This window comes from Adiantum capillus-veneris, chromosome 13 (genome assembly GCF_014529385.1).
Source record: "Adiantum capillus-veneris isolate H3 chromosome 13, ASM1452938v2, whole genome shotgun sequence".
Classification (NCBI taxonomy): Eukaryota; Viridiplantae; Streptophyta; class Polypodiopsida; order Polypodiales; family Pteridaceae; genus Adiantum; species Adiantum capillus-veneris.
In genome coordinates this window covers 82,308,147-82,332,959 of record NC_140943.1, presented here as the reverse complement: position 1 = coordinate 82,332,959, position 24,813 = coordinate 82,308,147, and the positions used below count along the sequence as shown (strand labels likewise).

General features: G+C 44.0%; 1 protein-coding gene and 1 long non-coding RNA gene across 2 annotated transcripts in view; both read left to right on the top strand.

Moving 5' to 3' along the window:
* Positions 1–20,316, top strand: part of LOC147444343 (PIN domain-like family protein) — a 131,657-nt gene extending 111,341 nt beyond the window's left edge. The window contains exons 5-9 of the mRNA XM_086526987.1: positions 560–632; positions 874–961; positions 1,032–1,088; positions 19,935–20,013; positions 20,082–20,316. Of these exons, the coding sequence (XP_086383113.1) occupies positions 560–632; positions 874–961; positions 1,032–1,088; positions 19,935–20,013; positions 20,082–20,095 (311 nt within the window). The 3' untranslated portion in view covers positions 20,096–20,316. The remainder of the gene's footprint in view (positions 1–559; positions 633–873; positions 962–1,031; positions 1,089–19,934; positions 20,014–20,081) is intronic.
* LOC147444344 (uncharacterized) lies at positions 3,484–4,090 on the top strand. Its single transcript, XR_015190039.1, has 2 exons — positions 3,484–3,769; positions 3,863–4,090. It is a non-coding gene; the product is annotated as an uncharacterized LOC147444344 (long non-coding RNA).
* Positions 20,317–24,813: the final 4,497 nt, after the last annotated feature.

Sequence of the window (24,813 nt, the reverse complement as noted above, 5' to 3'; positions counted from 1 at the left end):
CTCTCTCTCAGGGATTATCCTTTTCTGCTGCCACTTTTGACAGCTCAATGGGATTATCTATTATGTTAAAACAAAGCTGCACGATATCTCAAAAAATTACTAAAGAGAATACAATGTACATCCATCGCTGAATACAGAGGAGGAGTTTCTTATTGATCACCTACTTGGTAGAGATGGCTGGCACTTCAAATGTAGTTGTCGGAGGGCTTCTGTGTGTGCTTTATTTTCATGCAGAAAGCTAAGTATTTCCAGAAAGTTTCTTTTCTCTTAAGTTTTAATATGCCATTAATCTGTGTCGTACTTTCATTGAGATTTTTACAGTCACACGAGAAGAAAAGACAATTGAGCCCGTATCTGAAGTGCCTTTTTCTGATAGGTCAGAAGATGAATCATCAAAAGATAAGCCTTGAACAAGGAGGCTTCTATGAATCTGTGATATTTAATAGGATTCATTATAATTTATTGAATCTTGATACATGTTTGCTGTAACTAGTTTTAGTGGCAGTTTGGCTCAGCAACAAGTCTTATGATATTGACTCAATGCACACTCTCTTTCCAGGTACTCCATGCATTACGGATTGTGTTATGGCCGAGCTAGAAAAGCTTGGACAAAAATATCGGGTTGCTCTTAGGTACTATTCAAAGATTGTAACTTTCAGTCTTCACATCATTGTGCTAGTTTCCATACAATCTATGCTTGTGTCTAAATGGTAACTCTTAGGTACTATTCAAAAATCATAGTGTTCAATCTTCACGTGTGATCTTGTCCATACAATCTATATTCATGTCTAAATGCTAAGGTTCCTCATTATTTGTGCAGATTAGAATGCATTATGAATAAATAGAAAAATAAATGTGTTCTTCTTCTCGCAGAGTTGCGAAGGATCCCAGATTTGAGCAGTTACCTTGCACACACAAAGGAACTTATGCAGATGATTGTATTGTTGATAGAGTTACTCAAGTGGGTATACTTTCTAGCATGATGATGGAGAAATAAAAATATTTTGTATACTTACACATCTTTCTTTCAGCATAAATGCTATATAGTGGCTACATGCGATAGGGATCTGAAACGCCGTATACGGAAGGTCAATATTCCCATTTTTGTCTCTGCTTTTGCCGCTACCTCATAATTTTGTTTCATAATCTTATAAAATCGGATACATGGGATCTCACTTTATCATGAGGAGTTCAATTTTGTGGCTGAAGCTGGCATAAATGATTGTATATTTTTGGCTAGAACAACAAAGTGACATTTCAAACAAAGTTTCAAAGCATGTGCAACATAGAGATTTGAGCTAGTAAATACTCAAGTTCCAAATGATTATTTGAGCACATTTGCTTGAGACGATGTCGGGGTATAAATTGTTCTGGAGGTGAGCTGGGATAGCACCGGGCTGCTGGTTGTGAGAGATGCGAGAGAGGAGAAGAGCAGACACAGAGAGAAACATGACCACAGAGACTCAACCCAACACTGAATCTATTGAATATCATAAAATATGTACAACATAGGGGCAAAACCGACCCTAAAGATCACCAAACATAAATCAAACCCTGGGTAAACATAGCATTATGAGCTTCCGCACGGCACCAACACATCCAACTGATCATTAACCTAGTCCTTTCTCAGTGTATACTCAAGCCCTCGTTGGTGGCATACAATTGAGCCCTTTTTCATCACAAATTGGCCTTGTTCCAAGCATCAGCATCCACCCCTTGTACCTGAGCTTGTCCAATTCCTTCCCAAAGCCGCACAAAAACTGCCCTTCAAGAGAATTTTTCCTTCCTAGCACCTGGCCACTATGCAATCTATCCCCTAAAACCAATCACCATAACCCAAAAAACCCTTACTTTACATCCAAGAAAGCAAGGAAATCTTTAACTGCCTTCCCTTCTTCTGATTCCCTTCCTCCCTTCTCTCCTTGGTCAAGAGCACGAAATCGCCCAAACTTCATCTTTCTTGCATCTTGCTCCAAAAATCCCCTCTTCCCTCCTCCTTGGACACACACACACACGTGCACGCGCACGCACGGAGAGAGAGAGAGAGAGAGAGAGAGAGAGAGAGAGAGAGAGAGAGAGAGAGAGAGAGATGTTAATGAAATGTTATATTAACGTCTTCAAAAGGCCAAAGTGACCTATGAGACCAGAAAGTTACAATGTGGTGGATCTGATACAAAGTCAGAGTAACAAGATGACAAAAATGAAATGACAAATAACAAAATAAAATACTATGGAATCCTAAATTGCTAGATGTGAACTAAGCAGCTAGCTGGGATAGCAAGATCACAAGAGATCCAGCATCGGCCGCTGGCGGATCTCATCAATCTCCTCCATGGTCAGTAGTCTGACCGGGCGTCGTGCATGTCGAGCCAAAGTGATCCGAATCCTCTGATGCAGCCTCCGTCGATGCTGTGTAGTCCTCCGTAGTCGTGGGCGTCTGGATCTCCCAGCTCAGTCGCTCGGTCGATCAGTGTGCCTCTGGTGTGAGGCGACGAGCTCTGCTGTGGTGGTAACTCCTCCGGGTGTCCAGTGGCAGCTCTAAAGAAATCTGTGATCTCGCTCTGAGAGAGAGAGAGAGAGAGAGAGAGAGAGAGAGAGAGAGAGAGAGAGAGAGAGAGAGAGAGAGAGAGAGAGAGAGAGAGAGAGAGAGAGATGATATATTAACGTCTACAGAAGGCCAAAATGACCTATGAGACCAACAAGTTACAAACTGGTGAATCTAATACAAAGTCTTTGTGCTGAAAGAAAGACTAACATCCTAAACAAAATATTGTGGTGAAAGTGAAAGTGGGGGAAAGACTAGAGACTCTCTAGTCAATACAAAGGTACAAAGTAATGAGGGATGCAAGAAACTTAAGCTACTAAGAAGGGGATAATCCTCAAGCTCAGAGTAAATCCAGCATCAGTCGGTGTTGGATCTCCTCGATGTCATGCTGATTGTATCTTTCTGTGCTAAGCTCTATTGCTCTCCATGCAGTCTATGACCTCATTGACCTGGTCGGTGCTAGCCCCCAAGCTATTTACTGCTGTCCATAAGTAGACGACTGGACAACCCATAGTTTTGATGGTTCCCACCATTGGAATGTCATCTGATTTCTGCCTGCAGGCTATCCCTATCTGTTGATGGCTTAGGGAGAACCCATCAAATCATTGCTTCTGAACAGAAAAGCCATGTATGAAACGTTTTTTTCAAAGGTGAAATTTCATCAAGCATTCTAAGTGTCTTAATTTTTGAATGGGTTGGGGAGGTTCATTCAAGAATTTATCAAGCGTTTCAAATGTCTGTGAAGTTTTATACCAGATACATATGCAGTAGAGGAGAGAGGGCTATGTAGTGTATATTATAGAGAGCTTGATGCTATGGAGAGCATAAGGTTCAAGCCTTAAGTAGAAGGAGAGAGGGCTATGGAGAACTTGAGAGTTAGATGGAGAGGCTAGAGCATGGAGGCAGTTTTGTGGAATGGAGGCTTGGAGCTTGAGAAGCCTTCAACCTTGAGTAGACGGGGAGAGGAGTAAGGAAAGGAGCCTCATGGCTATAAGAGGGGGGGACCATCGGCCGTCCCAAATGGGCAGCTCACTGTGGCTTCAGGACAATAGCGGTTGTTTTGGGCAGACGTTCCAGACCTGGGGATGGGCGGAACTAGTTCCTGTAATGTAAGCTCAGCCAGACGTTCGGGCCCAGAAGGCTTTGCAGTTCCAGGTGTTCCTGGTGACCAGGTGGGGAGGGAGCACCGTTCTGGTTTTCGCATAGCCGGTAATGCCCAATATGGTGAGTGTGAAGTGATCTTTCCCTCCCATAGTCCTCCAGCACATGCTCTAGTTTCCTGTTTGTTGACTAACTCGTCTTACGTGTGTGATGTAGGGTTTCCTTTTTTACCGTTAGGCTTCTGGCAGATTATTAGCTTGATCCTCCTGAGCGTGACAACATTTTTGTATGTACAATCTCCCTGACCTGGTCTCTCAGGTTTTGTAGTGAAACTAGTCTGTTCAAACATTTAGCTGAATTGCAAAAGGCTGTACTCATCTTCTTGTCACCTTTCCTTCATTGTTTTGTATATATTATAACCCACCCTGTGCGAGCGGATGCGGAGTGTGAGTGCAAGAGAGGGAAGGAGAGAAGGGGGAGAAGAAGGGGAGACAATCTGTTTTGGTGGAGCTTAGAGAAGAAGTCTTCTCTCTCCTTATTCTTTCATTATAAGCAAAGAATGATCAATGGGCGGGCGCCCGGCCGAAACCGGCCACAGGGCCTGAAACCTAACAATCTCTCACTTGACGGCCAACTTCGCCCAAGTGGCTAAGAATATAGGGGCTGTTATGTACAACTCTACAAACGTGAAGCATGACTGTAGCTTCACCCTACGCCCATCATCTCTATGCAACGTGCAAATTGCTCTGAGGCTAAGCTCTTCGTTAGAGCATCCGTTGGGTTTTCATCTGTGTGAACTTTGGCTAACTCCATGCGTTCGCTAGCCAAAATATCCCGTACCACATGATACCTGACCTCTATGTGTTTCGACTTGGAGCGAAACACAGGGTTCTTTGCTGACGCAATCACACTTTGACTGTCGCAATGTAGCACTGGAGTCTGGTGTATACCAAGGTCTCCCACTAGACGAGATAACCACACAACTTCCTTACTAGAATTAGAAACTGCAACATACTATGCCTTAGTGGTGGAAGACGAAGTGCAATTGTCACGAGGACGTGGCAACTGCTAACCTTAGTTGTTGGTTTCTTTCCGATGATTTTTATTTAATTTTTGGGACCCTCTTTTTGAAGTCACAAATGGCCGGACATTGTGTGGCCAGTGTGAAAAGGCCATTGGCCGAGAGTTTCACCGGCAAACGGGAAGGCCTTGTCGCCACGAGTTGGTCAGGCCAACTGACATTGGAATCCAAGCAGTAAAAGAGTGTCTAGACTCAGTTCAAAGTCATTTAGGCCCCCTCGCTACACTTATTTAAGTCGGTGGGTACTAGGAAAATTAACTCAAAGTGGCATAGTGGACACATGGCAGCACCAAAAGCTGCAGAAGTGCAATCACTGCCACATTAGCCAGTTTTGGGCTCCCCAAGTCTATTCGGCTTGATCTGGGCTGCTTTTCTCTCTTAGTGTGACTTACAGTGTGTGTGTGTGAGTAGTTGCTGCAGGCGATAAAGCTTTAATGGAAAGCTTGCCTTCTCCCTTGCAGCATGTAGCGCGATGATTCTGCTCTCGCACACCTCTCTTCCCTTTTGAATACAGAAACGTGATGCCTTGCTCGAGGGCTTTTCATCTGTACGTGAAGTTGTGTGGGTTCATGCGCGATTGCCGAGGCAAGAGCCTCCTACACACGTATTGGATTAGCTAGTTGCTAATCCCCCGCAGGTATGCAGGTGAATTCGGAGAGATTTCACGCGAGAAAACTTGTCCAATTCTAAGGGCAAGTAGCCCCATAGGTGCGCGAGCTCGAGGAGTTGATACAAATGCGACCGGCTCGCAAAACGGAGCCCAAAACAGGGAAATACAGCCTCCTGTGTATTTTTGCAGGTTTAGGGTTTTGGCCTTAAATGGTCGCTAATATCCCCAGGAGGTCTGGGGACGTGAGGGGACTGTTGTGCGGGTGATCTGGCACATTTTCAGGGCAGAAAACAGAGAATTCAGCGTGCTGCAGATTCTCACCAGGTTTTGGAAAGTGTCCGTATGCATTGGGAAAGTCACTTATGCGTGGGGATATTGTCTGTGAGGCGTCCTAATACAGTTATGTTGCCGAAATCGGGCCAGAACAAGTTGGTTGTCTCAGCCCGGATTATGCGGGACAGCTCGTAGGAAATCACAGTTTTTATGAACTTTTTGAATTCAATAAAGAAATACCGAAAGGGGTGCCAGTCTTTGGGGCCAATAGGTGTCGGCGTCTGCTTGGTAGCACTCTAGCTTCCAAGCCGTGTGTGTTTGAAGTGTCAATTCCCGTTACAGGTTTTTAGTTGCAAAGTTTCTCTGTCCCACAGTCTTAAGTAGAGTTTCGGGTGAAAGCCAAAGTCTAACGCCCTATGTGCCGGTTTCATGGTTCTGTCGCCGGGACAGAATTACCTTTTCCTCAAGGAGTGAGCCTCGGTTGGTTTCTGGTGAATACATAGAGTACAAGAACGCAGGATTACACTATGGCCGACAAAGGGAAAGGCATTATGGAAGAGGGTTCCTCTTCACACGACAAGCAAGCAATTCCTATAGTGTTTCAGGTTGGCGAGAGTTCATGGCCACGCCTGTCTTTACCTCTTGTTGATGTGAATGCTCCACTAGTGCAGGGCTTTATGATTGGGCAACTTGAAGATGATGCGTTCAGGACTCAATTGGTTGTCGTTGTGAATGTGTTTTCTCGACTGGTGCAGAAGCCAAGGTTTATGGAGGTGGACGACATTGTTGATGCAAGGACAGACACCCGCCAGATGGGTATACTTCAAGCAAATGTTTGCATCTGCGTGGCTGTTAAATGAATTTGAAGCCGATGTCATGACGGATTAGCACCAACTCACTGCGGCTACTTGCTAGAACCTACAGGAGTACAATCGGAGGTTTTGAATATTGTGTAATGTGTAGGGTGAAAGTTTTGAAGCCAAGGTTTATGGAGGTGGACGACATTGTTGATGCAAGGACAGGCACCCGCCAAATGGGTATACTTCAAGAAAATGTTTGCATCTGCGTGGCTGTTAAATGAATTTGAAGCCGATGTCATGACGGATTAGCACCAACTCACTGCGGCTACTTGCAAGAACCTACAGGAGTACAATCGGAGGTTTTGAATATTGTGTGATGTGTAGGATGAAAGTCTTGAAGTAGCCAATCAAAGGATATTGTGCATAATCATTGAGATGCTATTATTGAGGAGCTTGGAATAAATGCTTTATATGCGAGCAGCGTGGTCACTTTTGCCAAAGCGAACTTTATCTCACCAGAGTTAGTTATGAAGCTGGGCATCAAAGCTGAAGAGATAGGGTACACGGCAGAGGCAGGGTTGGCGTGTCCTTGCCACTCAGAGTGTGTTATTGTCATCATTGAAAAACTGCCTCTGCATATTCTTACTGCCATCATTGGAAAACTGCCTCTGCATATTCAGTCGTATGTGGACACATAAGAATTCTATATCATGCTATTTGAAGGGTGCGATGCGTTGTTGGGAATTCTGTGGATGTTCCGAACACATGGCGTGCTGGATATCTTAGACAAAAAGATCACCCTTCAGCTTTGGGGAAAAACTCATGTTTTGGATGTAAAGCTCAAAGGGGAGTCAATCCCTATTGTATCTGCTTCGGCACTTATGTAATTAAGAATCATCTTTCTGTGTACTTGATTTTCGTACGTGATGTTTCAGATAATTGTCAGTCAAATTTATCTGTGTTAGATAAAGAAAGGTCAACATTTTTGCGAGAGTTTAATGACCGTTTTTCTGATTCATTACCGTCACAATTGCCGTTGGAGAGGCCCGAGGACCATACGATAGATTTGGTGCTTGATGTAGCCCACCAAACAGACCTCCCTACAGGGTTAGTGCGGCTCAGCAAAAAGAGATTATGGGCCAGGTTGAGGAGCTTTTAGAGAAGGGGCTGATTCAGCCTCGTTCTTCAGCCTTTTGCTCCCGAGTGCTCCTAGTGCAGAAGAAGAAAGGCTTTGTTTCCTATTCCAAGGGTTGATGATATTCTTGATTGTTTAGAGGGTGCCAGTGCTGCAATTTTCAAGATAGACCTTAAGAGTGCGTAACATCAGATATGTATAAGGCGAGAGGATGTGCATAAGACTACATTTAGGACAACATTTGGTCTATATGAGTTAGTAGTGATGCCATTTGGTCTTACAAGTGCTCCTCCTACGTTCAATAGGATGATGAACCGGATTTTCCTCACTCATCAAAAGTTTGTTGGCACATTCTTTGATGGCATGATAGTCCATTCGAAGAATGAAGAGGAGCATAGGCATGACTTGACCATTGTTTTCGAAGAGCTTACTTGTCAATCCTAAGAAAAGTGAATTCTTCTTGGAAGAGATCCACTTTCTTGGCCACGGTGTGTCAAAGGATGGTGTCCGAATGGATTCCGCAAAGGTTGAAGCGATCAAGACATGGCCAGACTTAAAGACTGTGCACGATGTCCGAAGATTCTTGGGATTGTGCTCAATACTATAGAAGGTTTATCAGGAATTTTGCAGAGATAGCTTCACCTCTTCACGCTTTCCAAAAGAAAGAGGTCACTCTCAGATGGACCCAAAAAGAGATTTTAGCTTTCAGTCACGTAAAGGAAAAGTTGACTTCAGATCCCGTGATTGTTTTTCCAGATCTCAGGAAGTCATTTGTGGTCTAGTGTGACGCGTGTGGCAATAGCATCGGAGCAACGCTAATGCAAGATGGTCGGGTAGTAGCTTACGAGAGCAGAACCTTGCAAGGGCCAAAAAAGACTATGCAAATCGACGAGAAAGAGCTACGGACTGTTATTCATGCGCTCTCTAGCTGGAAGCACTACTTGTTAGGTGCTGATTTTGTTGTTCAGACAGATCATCAGACCTTGCGATACTTCTGACATAGGTTTTTTCGTACGTGTGTGGTTGTCTAGCCATACTTCCGTACTCGTCCGAGTAGGGAAGCGTGCAAAAAGTGATTCCGTACCGGAAAAAAATTTGGGGCAAAATTTTTTCGCCTGCAGTTTTTTGGGTACACGAGTTGGGCTGTTGACTCTGTTATGCAGGCATTGCAAGGAGCGTGAGATTTGGGCACATCAGCAAGCTGCAAGCTGCAAATCAGTGGCCAGCCCATCCTCTCGCCCTCTCTTGCTTACCTTCAAGCTTCTCCCGCGTCCACAAGCTAGTCTCTAAATTCTAATTTCTGAAGCTCTATGGTTTTCTGTTTGTGTATAAAGTTTTAAACATGGTGGTGTAGTATGTAGGCTTTTAAGCATCCTATGTAGTAGGCTATTAGACGTGTGGAATTTCTGGGTAGTCTGATCCGTACTTATTCCGTACGTTCGTACCCGTGTGCATCCGACGTGTGGTTGACGTATGGAAAAACTATGCTTCTTGACACAATCAAAGCTATCCAAAAAGCATATGTGATGGGTAAACATACTTTCTACGTTCCACTTCCAGATTATGCATGTGGAAGGTAAGAAGAATGTTGTGGCTGATGCGTTATCAAGAAAGCCACAGATTTTAGCTGTGTCAATTCCTTATCATCATGAGCTTGATGACAAGAAGGAACAATATGCTATTGATAAAGATTTTTTATATAGTTGCAAGGCTATTGCGACATAAGGTCATGGTAGAAAGTCATGTCCCACCGTATGCAGGGCATCGTGGAATTGATGTGATAGTGAAAGCAATAGAGACATTCTTTTATTGGCCTACTTTGAGGAGAGATGTGGATGCCTTTGTGCGAGCATGCGTGATTTGCCAAAAGGTCAAGTTTGACACGCAAAAGGCACCAGGGTTATTATAGCCATTGCCGATTCTGGATAAGCTATGGGAAAGCATTGCTATGGATTCTATCTTTGATCTTCCAAGAACGTCGACAGGGAATGATGGTATATGGACCATTATTCGTAGGTTCAGCAAGCAAGCCCATATTATGCTCATTTCTATCGTAGATGGAAATGACAAAAGTATGAAGGTCTCATTAAGTCATTTGTATCTATGTGTTATGACTTTCTTGCGGGTACATGCGATGATAAAAGCGTTGCTAACAACACAAGATCATCAATGGCATGTATATATGGCATGCAATCGAGGACGTTGCAATTTCAATAGAGACTTGGTCGGGCCGACCGACACTGGAATCCGAGTAGTAAAAGGGCGTCTAGGCTTAGTTCAAAGTCATTTAGGCCCCCTCGCTCCACTTATAAGTCGGTGTGTACTAGGAAAATTAACTCAAAGAGGCATAGTGGACACATGGCAGCACCAGAAGCTGCAGAAGTCCAATCATTGCCACATCAGCCAGTTTTGGGCGCCCCAAATCGATTTGGGCTGCTTTTCTCTCTCAGTGTGTGTGTGAGTAGTTCGTGCAAGTGATGAAACTTTAATGGAAAGCTTTCCTTCTCCCTTGCACTATGTAGCGCGATGATTCTGTTAGTGCGCACCTCTCTTCCCTTTTGAATACAGAAACGTGATGCCCCTCTCGAGGGCTTTTCATCTGTATGTGCAGTTGTGTGGGTTCATGGGCGATTGCTGAGGCAAAAGCCTCTTGCAGAGGTACTAGATTAGCTAGTTGCTAATCCTCCGCAAGTATGGGTGAATTCAGAGAGATTTCACACGAGAAATCTCGTCCGATTCAAAGGGCAAGTAGCCCTATAGGTGCGGGAGCTTGAGGACTTGCTACGGATGCGACCAGCTTGCGAAACAGAGCCCAAAATAGGGAAATACAGCCTAATGTGTATTTTTGCAGGTTTAGAGGTCTGGGACGTGAGGGAATCGCTATGCGGGTGATCTAACACATTTTCAGGGCAGAAAACAGAGAATTCAGCGTGTTGCAGATTCTCGCCAGGTTTTGAAAAGTGTCTGTATGCGCCGAGAAAGTCACTGCGTGGGGATACTGTATGTGAAGCGTCCTAGTACAGTTATGTTGCCGAAATCGGGCCAGAACAGGTCGTTTTCAGCCTGGATTATGCGGGACAGCTCGTAGGAAATCACAGGTTTTATTCTCTCTCTGAATGCAATAAAGAAATACCGAAAGGGGTGCCAGTCTTTGGGGCCAACAGGTGTCGGCGTCTGCTTGGTTGCACTCTAGCGTCCAAGCTGTGTGTGAAGTGTTAATTCCCGTTATAGGTTTTTAGTTGCAAAGTTCCTGTGTCCTACAGTCTTAAGTAAAGTTTCGGGTGAAAGCCAAAGTCTACCGCCCTACGGGCTGGTTTCAACAAATCTGGAGACATGATCTCCAACTCTAGCAACCAGGAAGCTAGTGTCCACACAGCCCGCATAATCCGAATCAATGTATCCAACTATGGATGCATCACTGTTCCCAAAGCGTAAGCACTTGCTAACTGAGCCCCTTGATGTATCTTAAGATGTGCTTCACTGCTTCCCAATGCTTTCTGCCTAGATTTTCCATAAACCTGCTGACCACTCCCACTACATATGCAATGTGTTGCTGTGTGCTAACCATGGCGAACATGAGACTGCCAACTGTGGAAGAATAGGGCACCTTCGCCATCTTTGCCTTTTCAGCATTCAATTTGGGACAATCATGCTTGATAAGTTTTTTGTATGCAGCCATTGGGGTACTCAATGCTTTCCCCCCTTGCATAATAAAACGTTGCAAGACCTTGTAAATATACTCTTCTTGCGAAAGTTCAAGTTGTCAGGTGCAGCGGAAGAGAATAAGGATTTTGCTCGGATCTAGTACTCTGCACACAAACACAAGGGACACTTTACTTCACTTGAAAGAACTGAACTGAACTGAAAGAAAGAGAGGCGACGAGAGAGAGGAAAGATACGACACAGGGATGTCGGGTCCCAACCCTCAAGGGCCCCGTTGCTCTGTTGCCAGAGCAAGTACTTTCTTTATTCTTGCACAATGCTGATACAATGACTAAATGCTAAGATGTCGATGCTAATGGGTATTGATGCTATTGATGCTGGGTACTGGGTACTGAGGTACTGAAGGAGTACTAAGGTATTGAGGTTCTATGTCGAAGATGGAGAGGTCGACGACGAGGTCTATGTCGAAGACGATGAAGCCGACAACGAGCTACTAACGGTCTTTGTCGACGACGGTACTGTGTCGTCGACGGTTTTGTGTCGATGACGGTGAAGTCGACGAGGGCTCTGTGTCAAAGACGATGATGTCGATGACGGAATATATGTCAAAGACGATGTCGTCGACGACGATGATGGTGACTATGACGATGACGACGATGGTGTCGTTGTCAAGTCCGGGACTGCGATGACGATGATGAAGGTGTTGTCGTCAAGATAGGGATCTGCGTTGATAATGGCGATGGTGTCGTCGTCAAGATAGGGACTTCGACGACGATGACAATGGCGACGACGACGGCGTCAAGGCTGAAAACTGAAAGCATTGGGCTGTCTGTTGAAATCTGAAATTGCCAGGCTCATCTGGGTCTTCTTCTTCTTAAGAAAAGGCTAGGGCTCCTGCTAAGGTGTTGCCTGCCTCCTTGTGTCCCTGCTTCTTCTACTTCTCCCGAGTGCCCAATGGGTTTCTTTTATAGATCTTTAGCAATTTGCCCTACCTACTTTTCCAACAAACTTACAAAAAGGATTTCAAAAGTCACTTTCAATAAAATGACTTATAAGAGGTGGTTCACGCGGTAAAATGCCCGCATGATGAAATGAATGTTCTTGTGCAAGAGAGGGTATGCAAGTGTGACCCGCATGGGCATGCACGTCCTGCTAGAGGCTCACAAAGGGGCGAGGCTTAGTCCTAAGCTAAGACTCATGCTAGACTATGGCAGAAGCGTGTCCACGTGGCGCAAGTGAAGTGCGCACGTGACATCCCCCTTGTTAAAAGTGAGGCACAACTGCCGAACTTCTATCTATACTTCTGATGCTGACTGATGAATGCTTTTGATGCTGTGGATGCATCACCGATGAAAATTCCTCCGAAACCAAGGACTAATGGTACTGTGAGTGCTGTGGGTACTGTTGGCGATGCAAACACCGTGTAAGGGTCACTGTCCAGCCTTACTACGATTGCCGAATATTAGCTTGGGCTCTATACCAAATAGTGCTGACTTTGCCTGCTGTAGCAAGAGCTATTCCCCGAACACTGATCGTGGTGAAACATTACCAATGCTGATGGACCGAGGTTTGGTTCCGGAGTCCTTTTGAAAGGTTCAATGACGAGGGAAATGGATGCACACTACATGAGAATGCGAATCCCGTCTCCAACTCCTTCCATATCCGCATACAAAGCTAGGAGATCTTGGTACTCAAGGTCTGGGTTTTCGTGGATCTGATGTCGACCCTCCTTTAAAGACATGACAATGAAGATGGCATCTGGTAAGTCCATGGTCAGTACTCAAAGATTCTTCAAGAAAAAAAACTGGGAGAGGTTCTTTGGTTCAACTAATGTTTTGATGGTTCTTGGTTCTTGAGGTTCTTGAGTTCTTGAGGTTCTTGAGTTCTTGATTCTTATGGGATTCTTCTTTAGGTTCCTCCTTTGAGTTCGCAAAGCCGAAGCACGCACAGAGCTCTAATACCAATGTCAGGTGCAGCGGAAGAGAGTAAGGATTTTGCTCGGATCTAGTACTCCGCACACAAACGCAAGGGACACTTTACTTCACTTGAAAGAACTGAACCGAAGTGAAATAAAGAGAGACGACGAGAGAGAGAGAAAAGAAACGATAGGGATGTCGGGTCCCAACTCTCAAGGGCCCCCTTGCTCTGTTGCTAGAGCAAGTACTTTCTTTCTTCTTGCACAATGCTGATTGATGCTGGGTACCGAAGGGGTACTGAGGTATTGGGGTTCTATGTCGAAGACGGGGAGGTCGACGACGAGGTCTATGTCGAAGACGATGAAGTCGACGACGAGCTACTGAGGGTCTTTGTCAACGGCGATGAAGTCGACGACGGTATTGTGTCGAAGACGGTGAAGTTGACGACAGTTCTGTGTCGATGGGTCGAAGACGGTGATGTCGACGACAGGGTCTATGTCGAAGACGATGATGTGATGACGGGTACTGCTGGTCTATGTCGACGACGATGATGTCGACGACGACGACGATGGTGACTGTGACGATGACGACGATGGTGTCGTCGTCAAGTCTGAGACTGTGATGACGATGACGAAGGTGTCATCGTCAAGATAGGGATCTGGTATGACGATGGCGATGATGTCATCGTCAAGATAGGGACTTCGACGACGATGATGATGGTGTTGACAACGACGGCGTCAAGGCTGAAAGCGCTGGGCTGTCTGCTGAAATCTGAAAACGTTAGGCTGATCTAGGTCTTCTTCTTCTTGAGAAAACGCTAGGGCTTTTGCTGAGGTGTTGCCTGCTTGCTGGGTGCCTGCTTGCTTGTGTCCCTGGTTCTTCTGCTTCTCCTGAGTGCCCAATGGGTTTCTTTTATAGATCTTTAGCAATTTGCCCTACCTACTTTTCCAACAAACTTACAGAAAGAATTCCAAAAGTCACTTTCAATAAAATGACTTTGAAGAGGTGGTTCACATGGTAAAATGCCTGCATGATGAAATGAATGTTCTTGTGCAAGAGAGGGTTTGAAAGTGTGACCGGCATGGGCATGCACGTCCTGCTAGAGGCTCACAAAGGTGCCAGGCTCAGTCCTAAGCTAAGACTCATGCTAGACTATGGTAGAAGCATGTCCACATGGCGCAAGTGAAGTGCGCACGTGACACAAGTATACCACATTTGCGATCTCTCTTGATACGCATACCAAGAAAATGATGTGCATCACCCAAATCTTTCATAGCAAACTGCTTGCTTAAGGCATCCTTGAAAAGTGCAATCTCATCTTTGGACTTCACGGCTATGAGCATATCATCCACGTACAAAGTTAGAATGATGGGAACCATCGTTCAAGCTCCTTGTGTACAAGCAGTGATCCTCTTGGCTCCGTACGTAAGCTTGGGACTGAATGTACTTATCGAACTTGATGTACCATTGTCTTGAGCCTTGATTTAACCAATACAAAGCTTTCTTGAGTCTACACACCAGTTCTACGCGTGTTGGCTTCTCAGGCTTTATCGCAAAACCTTCTGGCTACTTCATGTAGACATCCTCTTCAAGATCCCCATAAAGAAACGCTATCTTCAAATCCATTTGGACCAATTCCATGTCCTCGATGACTACTAGACCAAGCACAAGACGCAGTGTAGTCATCTTGACCACGGGAGAAAAGATTTCATCGAATTCCACGCCTTTCGTTCGCTTAAACCCTTTAGCAACCAATCTAGCCTTTTACTTAGGCCCGGGATCATCTGTGGTATACTTCTTCTTGTACACCCATTTGCATGGCAATGTATGTTTACCCAGAGGTAACTCTATCAATTCCCAAGTTTCATTTGCTAAGATCGAGTTATACTCATATTGCATAGCCTCTTCCCACTTCACGCTATCGTCCATTTGAATGGCCTCTTTGTGGCAAGTGGGCTCACCGCAGTCAGGACTAGCAAATAGTCTAATCCTGGCTCAAAACGCTCAAGTGCATGAGATGTACCGGTGGATCTCTGAAGTGCCTCTGACTGCTGGATTTCGCTCTCTCTAGAGCAACATGTGTATGTGTATACTAGTGGATGGTGCATCACTAGCACGTCCGACATTCTGCGTAACTGGTGGTGAGGCAACATCCTCAAACCGTACTCTGCGATACTCAGTGTCTTCCACTGGCTTTCTATGCATCTTAGACTCATTGAATATCACATGTGAGTTACGTATAACCTTCTTAGATTCCGGGGGCGAGAGACGATATCCTCTCTCTCTATCCACACCGTATCCAATGAAGATCCACTTGTGTGATTTGGGGTCCAGCTTTTGTCTAAGCGCTTTTGGCACATATGAGAATGTCTCACACCCAAACACGTACTCTGTCATAATTGGGCTGTTTGCCTGTTCACATCTTCTGCGGAACTTTGTACTTTAGTGTTTACTACTAGGTGACCGATTGATCAAATAAGCAATCGTTATAACAGCTTCGTCCCAAAAGTCTTGAGATAAGTTGGCCGTAGACAACATAGAAGTGACCCGTTCCTGAATGGTTCTATTCATCCTCTCAGCCACACCATTTTGGGCGGGTGTGTAAGGCGTGGTAAATTGTCTTTTAATGCCTCTTTACTACAGAAATCCTTGAACTCGGAGGAGATGTACTCGCCTCCATTGTCACTTCACAAAGTTTTAAGCTTTCTACCCAATTGGTTCTCGACCAAGGCTAAGAACTTCTGAAAGACACTAAAGACATCGCTCTTTTGCTTCAAGAGATAAACCCACACCTTTCTAGTAGAGTCATCTATGAATGTCAGGAAGTATAATGCTCCCCCTAGAGACTTGACTGGCATAGGTCCGCACAAGTCGCTACGAACGAGATCCGCACGTCCCTATGAACGAGATCTAGAGGACTCCCTAACTCCTTGTCCAAAGGCGCTGATGTCAACCTAATCTGTTTGCCATAGATGCAATGCTCACATAAAGAGAAGTTAGAGTAATCTAACACAAGGATATAACTAGAACGCTGCAAGACTTTCATTCCCTTCTGACTCATATGTCCTAGCCGGCTATGCCACAACTCTGCAGAGGGCAGCTCGGCTACACAAATAGAATTCTCTTTCACGGAAGAGACATAAAGTGGAGCTAGACTTATGGCCTTTAAGCATGACCAAATTTCCCTTCTTGATAATCCAAGAACCATGAGCAAATATGGTAGCGTAACCCAAATCATTTAGTTGTCCAACGGACATCAAAGTCTTTGTCAATTTGGGTACATGTTTGACATTGTGCAGCATAAACACAGTGCCATTACGCATAGAAAACTTGATGCTGCCCACACCGCATATATCAAGCTCATAAGAATTGCCTAGCTTCACTGTGCCATGTGCGACAGTGTATGTAGAAAGCCACTCCTTGTGAGGAGTCACGTGAAAGCTAGCACCTGAGTCCACAATCCAATTCTGCGTATAACATTCGTCAAGAGCTAACAATGCATCAGGACTCAAATCCGATATGAAAATCAACACATCATTTGGTACGTCAGAAACTGTCTCAATGGTTGGAGACTCAACCACGTTAATCTCTTCAATTTTCACGCTGCTTGGTTTGTCAGACTTCGCTTTTTCCTTGCCCTTGTCACGCTACGATGTGAGGCAATCTTTTTTCAAGTGCCCCTTTTTATGGCATTCAACATTTTGCATGTCTTTGCCGTGACTCTTGCTACGACCTTGCATGCGATCCTAAGGACGACCGCAGTTACGACCACGCTACCTTTGCTTGTCACGATTGCCACTAGCCACATACGTATCACCATGTCGACTCGCATCAAGGGATTGACGTCGAATCTCCTCAGCGAGCAACTCACTATCAACATCGCTGAAAACTAGCTTGCCATTAAGTGCAGAATTGCTTATGGCTGTGTTGAATGTATCCCATGATGATGGTAGCGAACATAGCAAGAAAATGGCCTTTATTTCATCACCGAAATTGAGACCTTTTGAAGTAATTTGTGAAAATATGTTGTTGAACTCGTTCAAGTGAGAACTAACATTAGTGCCTTCTTTCATATTCATGCGCATAAGCTTCTTCATCAAGAAAACCTTGTTCGAGGCATTGTTGCCGTCCCATGCTGCACAGAGCATCCCATAAATCTTTGGCATTGGTCTTATCCATTATGGTACAGTAAATGGATTTACCAAGGTGCAGGGGAATGGTCGCCATGGCACGCTCATTCAAGTCTTCCCACTGTTCATCAGTGTACAAATTCTCTCTTCTTTCACGCAAGGGTGCTATCAAGCCTTTGTTGATCAAAACATCTTGCATACGTTGCTGCCAAATAGCAAAGCTTGTGCCATCAAACTTTTTGATGTAGTTTACTTCTCTTTCGGAAGCACTACTCGCAGGAACTGAAGGGTGCTAAGAACGCATAAAATGGACTCGTGGGAAAAATCCGGCAGTCTCTCCTCTGTATGGGGAGCAATCTCTCAAACCCGATAGGACAAAAGTAAGCGCATAAAGTGCTCAAAACCACTACCGCATGACCGCCAACTCGACGTCAAAAGAAAAAGAAACCGTCCAGATACATATCGTATGGCGAGGGTACTGTAAGAGGGGAACTCCAACTACCTGTATCATCGAAGGTATCTCAACATTCGAGAATACCCCAGCTCAAAAAAAACCTCACGCAACGACCCTCTAAAGACTAAAGCAAACACAAAACGATTAACCACAGTCTCAGAAAGGGCTCTTCCGGTCCGAGTCTCAGAAATGGTCAAACTGCCAAAATAGCCAAAAAATGGCTCCACACGAAGTTCAATAGGTTGTAACCGCAACTCAACGTACATGAGTGATTGCACACGAACAGGCGCCAAGAATTGCTTCGTGCAGTAAAAAGGATCCCTGCGGGGATATCTACTCTCAAAAGAGCTCAATAGCACTAGGTGTGCTCAAACAAACATGCATCTGTCAACACATCTGTCCGTAGAGAAACTGCTGTTAAAATGATTGCCAAAATCGCCTGCGAAGAAGCTATGCCCGTAAATGTCTGGAAACGTGGAGAAACTGATGTAGGTGGGCTCGAAAAACCCCCTGTGTACCTGCTTGCCGGTGTAGAATAGGAATGTCGGTGTCGATTTCCGTCACTGGATGGAAATGTGCTAGTCGAACAGCCGCCAAAGGAGTCAAAGTTGAAACTGTGCCGTAGAGCGTAATTGGTGCGCTTGGTGCTATGTCGGGTGTCACTCCTCTATGATAGAGGTACCTCACCTGCGCATGTCGCAAGCACAGCCGTCCAGGGGAAAACACTCATACGCGGGAACGCTAGTGTCGGGGTCGGAAGTTGGAAATCCGCCGCGTAATGAGAGGCGTCGTCGGTGCCGAAACCGATGTGCCGTGCCGGCGAAGAATACCGGAAACTGATGCAGATGTCAGAGAGTAGCCGAGAGCCGATCCGCTCTCGCTGATGTTGGTGGTGAATCGTCGATGTTGAGGCCGCCTCCCGCCGCCAGACGGGAGTCTGCGATGCCAATGACGAAGCCTTGCCCTCTCTCTTTCTCAATGGCCGAGAGGTGTTAATGTCGATCTCGGAGCCGGAGATGCCCACACTCACGCACGACCATTCTCTCTCTCTCTCTCTCTCTCTCTCTCTATCTTTCAAGCTCTCACTCACTGGCTGAGAAGAGCTATCTCTCTCTCTCTTATCTCTGTTGACTCGGGGGTGTGAGAGCGGGGTCGGGTAGTCAAGCCGAATTGTCAAGGGCATTGGTGGGATCAGGGCCTTGCACACAATTAAGTGTAAAGTTTTTTTTTATAAAAATGATTCTCTGTAAACTGTTGTAGACTGTCAGATCTGACGAGCGGGGGATGTGTGGGCTCTGCATGGTTCTGCAAACGAAGGCGTCGATACCATGGCAAACGAAGTGTGTGTGTGTGTTTTTGCACTCAGCCAAGCGCTGCTCGATTTCCTCTGCTTGCAATGCTTGCAAAACTCTCCTTGGGTCTCACTATCTGCTGCTCGTGTTTCTGCAGATCCTTCTACTGCCCGAGAGCTCTTTGCTTGGCTCTGCTGAGCTCTCAAGGATTCCAATCCTTTGCCTTTGAGCTCGATTTCCTGCTGTGTCTAGATCTGCCCCTCGATTCTCTGCTGCTCCTGCTGAGCTTCAATTTCCTGTTGCTTGTTTTGCTCTCAAGATTCCTTGCTTGACAGGGAGGGCTGCTCACACGGGGTAGCCGGGGAGGGGTCGGGACGCCTATGATCTGATACCCTATTTGTGGGAACGGATGCGGAGTGAGAGTGCAAGAGAGGGAAGGAGAGAAGGGGGAGGAGAAGGAGACACAGTCTGTTTTGGTGGAGCTTAGAGAAGAAGTCTTCTCTCTCCTTATTCTTTCATCATAAGCAAAGAATGATTAATGGGCGGGTGGCCGGCCAAAACCAGCCACAGGGCCTTAAACCCAACACCCCCACCATGCCAAAAGATCTCCATAGATCTTCCTTTTTTGTGCTGGTTTGAATCTATCACACGTTTATCAGCTAGACTCAAAAGGTCCGTATGCACTGGCTTTTGAAAGGTTAAATTTAAAAATGCAAGTGCATATGACTGGAGGGTTGTGAAAGGTTCTCCGAGCTCTCTAGTCTTTTGTTTCTGTTTTTGGAATGTTTGCTTTGGGCTGTATGTTTCCTTTTTGTTGAGATTGAAGCAAGTTGACAGGAATTTATTTTTGGCCTTTTATTTAGGTTTTAATATAGTTAATCACATGAAGTGTTTGGGGAAGAGCATATTATTCACTTGTTGTAATGCCCAGCAGATACCTGGTGTTCCAATTATGTACATCACACAACACAGATATTCGATCGAAAGATTGCCAGAAGCAACCATTGGTGGCGGTATAGTTATGTTTTGTCACTATCTGCTGCTTTACATGATCTTCTTCTAACATTGTTTTTACTTGCAGCACCTCGAATATGAAGGCAAAGGGTGGAGAGGTTTGATGTCATGGAGAATTGTACCTTGTGCAGACATGAGTTTGGAGGAGCATTTACATCTATTTTTGGCATCTTTTTCCGGGATGTGAAGCCTTATTTTATAAGGCCGCAAGTTGTTTCCATGCAAGAATGCTGGGCATTGCTAGGTCCAATTTTGTATCACTCAAAAGTGTAGCAAGCTGAATGATCTCACATGCACAGCTGTGAGGTAGGATGAGACAAGTTTTGGTAGGGTCTACGATTGAAGGGGCATCGAAGATCGGCTCTTTAAAGCTTTGTCAAATCTTCCGAGAATGAAAACAGTTCATATGTAATTATTTATGAGAACCTTGTCTGAGGGGTTTGAAATGATTGTCTTGTCTAATCCTAATTTGGCTAACATCCCTTTCTGCAGGGAATGTATTGATTATCGTTGAATTCTGATGGAAAAGTTCAGTGGTGGTTTCTATATTGTATTTGTGGTAGGTAGCGCAAGTGTGGTCCAAGTAGAGGTTATGTGCCGAATGTAATGAACCTTTTGGTGCATGTTGACTCCTTGACCAAGGCTACATTCGACATAGTGTTTCTCCATGGAGTACTCTTGTGCTTTTCAACTGAACAAAAGATGGAAATTGGGCCCTTATGTTTGCATGTGGAGCCTGACCTTTTGTTGCTGTTCTAGATTCATGTGAGAATTAGCTGTCTTAGCATATTGATACCTTTGCTAACTTCTGTCACTGTGCAGGCCTGAGCTTCGTTGTCTTCACCAATCGTATGTACTAAGCGATTGGAATTGTATTAGTGCGGTCTAAGTAGTTGTATGGGTGTAAAGGTCCGATTCCAGTTTTTGTGTGTTCTTCCTGTGTGGTTTCTATGCTCTCAAACTGTCTGTAGGCAATGAAGTTGGATTAGAGAAAAAAATTCGGGAGTGGTGAAAGTATTGATCTACACAACACATTCGTTCCTCTTGATGACTCACTAGTAGATAGCATTACACTAACATTGCAGTAAGTAGAAGCGCATTCTGGCACTTGCCATTAGCGTAGGAGTAGAAATTATTTCAAAACTTCTGAAGTTTCGGGTATGTGCTTGTGCTTCAATTCCTGCAATTTTGTGTAAATAGTGTGTAAACTATACTGCATCCCGTGTTCAATCTCATTGCTGCCAAATCACTTGAAAGGATGAGATGATGCAACGCGCTTAGATTGCAACACAAGCTGAGCATGGAGACGTTCGTATAACGTGGGCTATCTATCTCTTTATATGGTCTCCTTTTCTCTCTGCAACATAGCTTTTGTCTCAATGAAACATAAATTTCTTGATAGTCATCAGAATTGCAAATTACGCTGATTATGGTAGCCTCTCTTTTCCTCACCAACAAGTAGATGTTGAGATCTCTTGCTCAATCATGATTAGATTGTCATCACAGGGCTGTCTATGTCCCATGTAAGGTGGCCCTGCTCTCGATTGTGACATATCGTTGAGATTTCGGTTGAGTTTTAACCTAAATGCCTAGGTTGATTGTGTAAGTATGTTTAAGGTAGATGTACAAAGTAGACATTCCTCGATGCAAACATGTGCTCCAACTTTTTCAACTATGCTGCTTACCAACTAACTTTTCAACCTGTTGTGCGAAACCCATTTTCTTGCAAAAACATTCAATTTAGAGAGAACAAGATTTATGACTGCATTACATAAATGTGGAACTTGGTTACATTGCCGTATACGAAAGAATTTGAATTGATTTGAAGGGGTCTCATGCAAGCTTGTATGTGCAAGGTTAGGGAGAATTTTGACATACTATGGGAAATTGTGCATGCTTTGATGTGTTTCTAGGCAAATAATTCCCATTGCCTATCAAAGGTTATATTGGGGTTCAAGAACCAGCATTTTGCATATTTACATATCTTTCACATGTTGCTAAAGCTGTGTAGTTGTTTTGAATTTTGTTGCTTGAAATAAGATTGCATAAAATAGAATGATGCAAATTTGCCATAGGTAGGGATGAGGATATCAAGCATGTCAATTAATGCCAAGTTAGGTTTGTTGACTAATTTCTAATGTGCTTTGGCAATGCTCTATTGGTTTTGTTTTGGCCTCTCCCAGGAGTGATAATGGTGTCCACCTCAAAGTCTATTGGAGAATTTGCCGGTGTTTCAATGCAAGCACTGATATAATATGCTGATTGAGAAAAATTGCAGTGGCCTTGTACGCTTAACGATTTAATCTTTTTTCATGGGAATTATTTTGAATAAACTTGTCTTTGACAACTTGGTACAGAAGGATAAAAGATAAGAGTTTAAAGGAGACTCACATTTCTTGGTAAAAATAAAGAGGTTCGTCGAGTGGCAAGTCTATTGGTCTTTTATGCTTTCATTATGGTTTGTTTCTCCTCTTTGATAACAATAACAATGGTGTTACTTAATTATGATCACCTTGGACCTTTCTTAACATATGTGTACCAAAAGATATATTTTCCTTGTCAATTATCTATCCGACTCCATGGGACCATAGCCATTGGCAAAAGTATTTTCCTTGCCATTATCTATTTGACTTCTTGTAAATTGGAGGCAACCAATTATTCACCAAGCGAGTTGGAGCTGTGGCTAATACAAATAGTAATATTAAAGTTTTTTTTTTGGTGCGCCAAAGGGCTTACAAGTGGTTATCCCTTCCAAATATTAGCCATGAAACATGGTAAGACAAGGGCTGTGTACCGTCGGGCAAGAGCCATGAGTAGGCATCACCATGGCCACCTAATTGATCGTGGGTAGAATGGCGTCTACTCACAAGGAGTAGATTCATGGAGGGTGCTCCCTGGAAAAGGCAATATTCCTTGGACCCACTTTAGAAGGTGATGCGGGAAGGAGGCTTTGACATAAAAGCTAGGCCTACCCCACAACGATTTTATGCAAAGAGAGAGAGAGAGAGAGAGAGAGAGAGAGGCTTTAAAAAATGGAGTGTGGGTGTTGTGAGAGAGGAGCCCATGTGTGTGTGTGTGTGTGTGTGTGTGTGTGTGTGTGTGTGTGTGTGTGTGTGAGAGAGAGAGAGAGAGAGAGAGAGAGAGAGAGAGAGACATCCTCTAAGATCAAATATGACATATGTGACCAAAGATACATGTGATGTACTATGTGTGGGGTTGATGAGCGATTCTTGCTCAAGGATTGTGGTGAGGAGAAAATGACAACGAGCCTCAATTGATTCCATAATTGCTTCTATGACATTCACACAAAAACTTAGAAGTAAAAGAAAAGGGAGAATAAAGATAGGAACATTGTCCAAATTATGAAAAGGAGAAATCAATTAAAGAGCTTTGGGTAGAAAAGTTTGTGAAAGTACCGATGGCATCTTGGGACTTAGCAAACGAACCACACTAAAAGTTACTAAAAAAGGATTGCAAAAAAGCGGAAATAAAAATTGGTGGCTGGTTAATTAGGTATATTTCTTTTGGCATAGCACATTTGTGTCCTTCGTTCAACGTGTGGATTGTGATGCTAGAGTTGAAAAACCTCACCAAACAAAGATGTGTCAAGGAATAAAGGGAACCTAGACACACATAAGGAGAGCCATCAAAACTTTGTAAGAAGTTCATATCAAAAGATGAGATAATAGCCAAGTGGGACAACCCCCTGCAACTCCCTTAAAGCTAGGAGTTCAGAAAAAGCATACTCCAAAGTCGTCTTTGCCACCTTGTACCATGACCTTAGGAGAAGAGGTTGGTAATAAAAAACTCCTATGTAGTTTGTAGCCCATGCAAAAAGTTCGATGAAATATATGTTTTGTCTTGCATTCACCTTTCATGATCAATCATCATCACACATGCTCGACGCTCGTGTGGACATCAAGGGCCTCTCTTGTAGAACTAAAGGTTATAAAATCATCTACTCTCTAACATATTAGAGATTACTTATTCTTGTGATTTAGTTTCCAGTTGAGAAGTACTTTTCCATATGCAATTTAGTCTCTTCAAGTTGGGAGTTGGTTTGCATGTCTTAGTTGGAGCCAAATTTCTTCTTGTAGAAGTCTCCACAAACACAGTGAATGTGTTTGCTTTGAATATATCCACTCCTTAGTAATTATATATTTCAATTACCTATTTTTCTAAACACTAAATGAATCAAATTGTTTTAGCATAGATGTATGGAAAACACTTTAACTAGTGACGTGCTTCAGGAGGAGGCATGGTTAGCTGATGAGCTATGGTTGCCTTTTCTTTATGGAGGAAAGGTCACCCGATCTTGGTCTACATGTATTCATCTTTTTTCCTATTGATGACAAGTAATATGAGTAAACACCATAGATTGAAGTGTCTTAAAATGGTTAATTCAAATATGCTGATGCATTTAGGTCACATTGAATGATTATGGTCCTCTATAATCTGCATCGTTTGTGACTTTTTTGCCTTCCCTAAAAGTGCTTCCACCTTTTTTTGCTGCTATCATCACAAAAGTAGAACGAACCTTACACATGTACATAGAAGCATACACATCTAGATATGAATGCTCATTCATTTATGCCTTTATTTTAACTCCATGTCTTTGTAGGTATTTAAGAAATTAGTGTAGTTGTCCCAAAATGAAGACAGGGCTTTTGGATCCCACACAAGGTGTAGGCTTTGTGGTCCCAGAATGAAGACAAGGCTTTTGGATCCCACAACGAAATCGGATGCCAACTCATTGAGGTATACAATGTCACATAGGATAAATAGTGGTTTCATGGAAG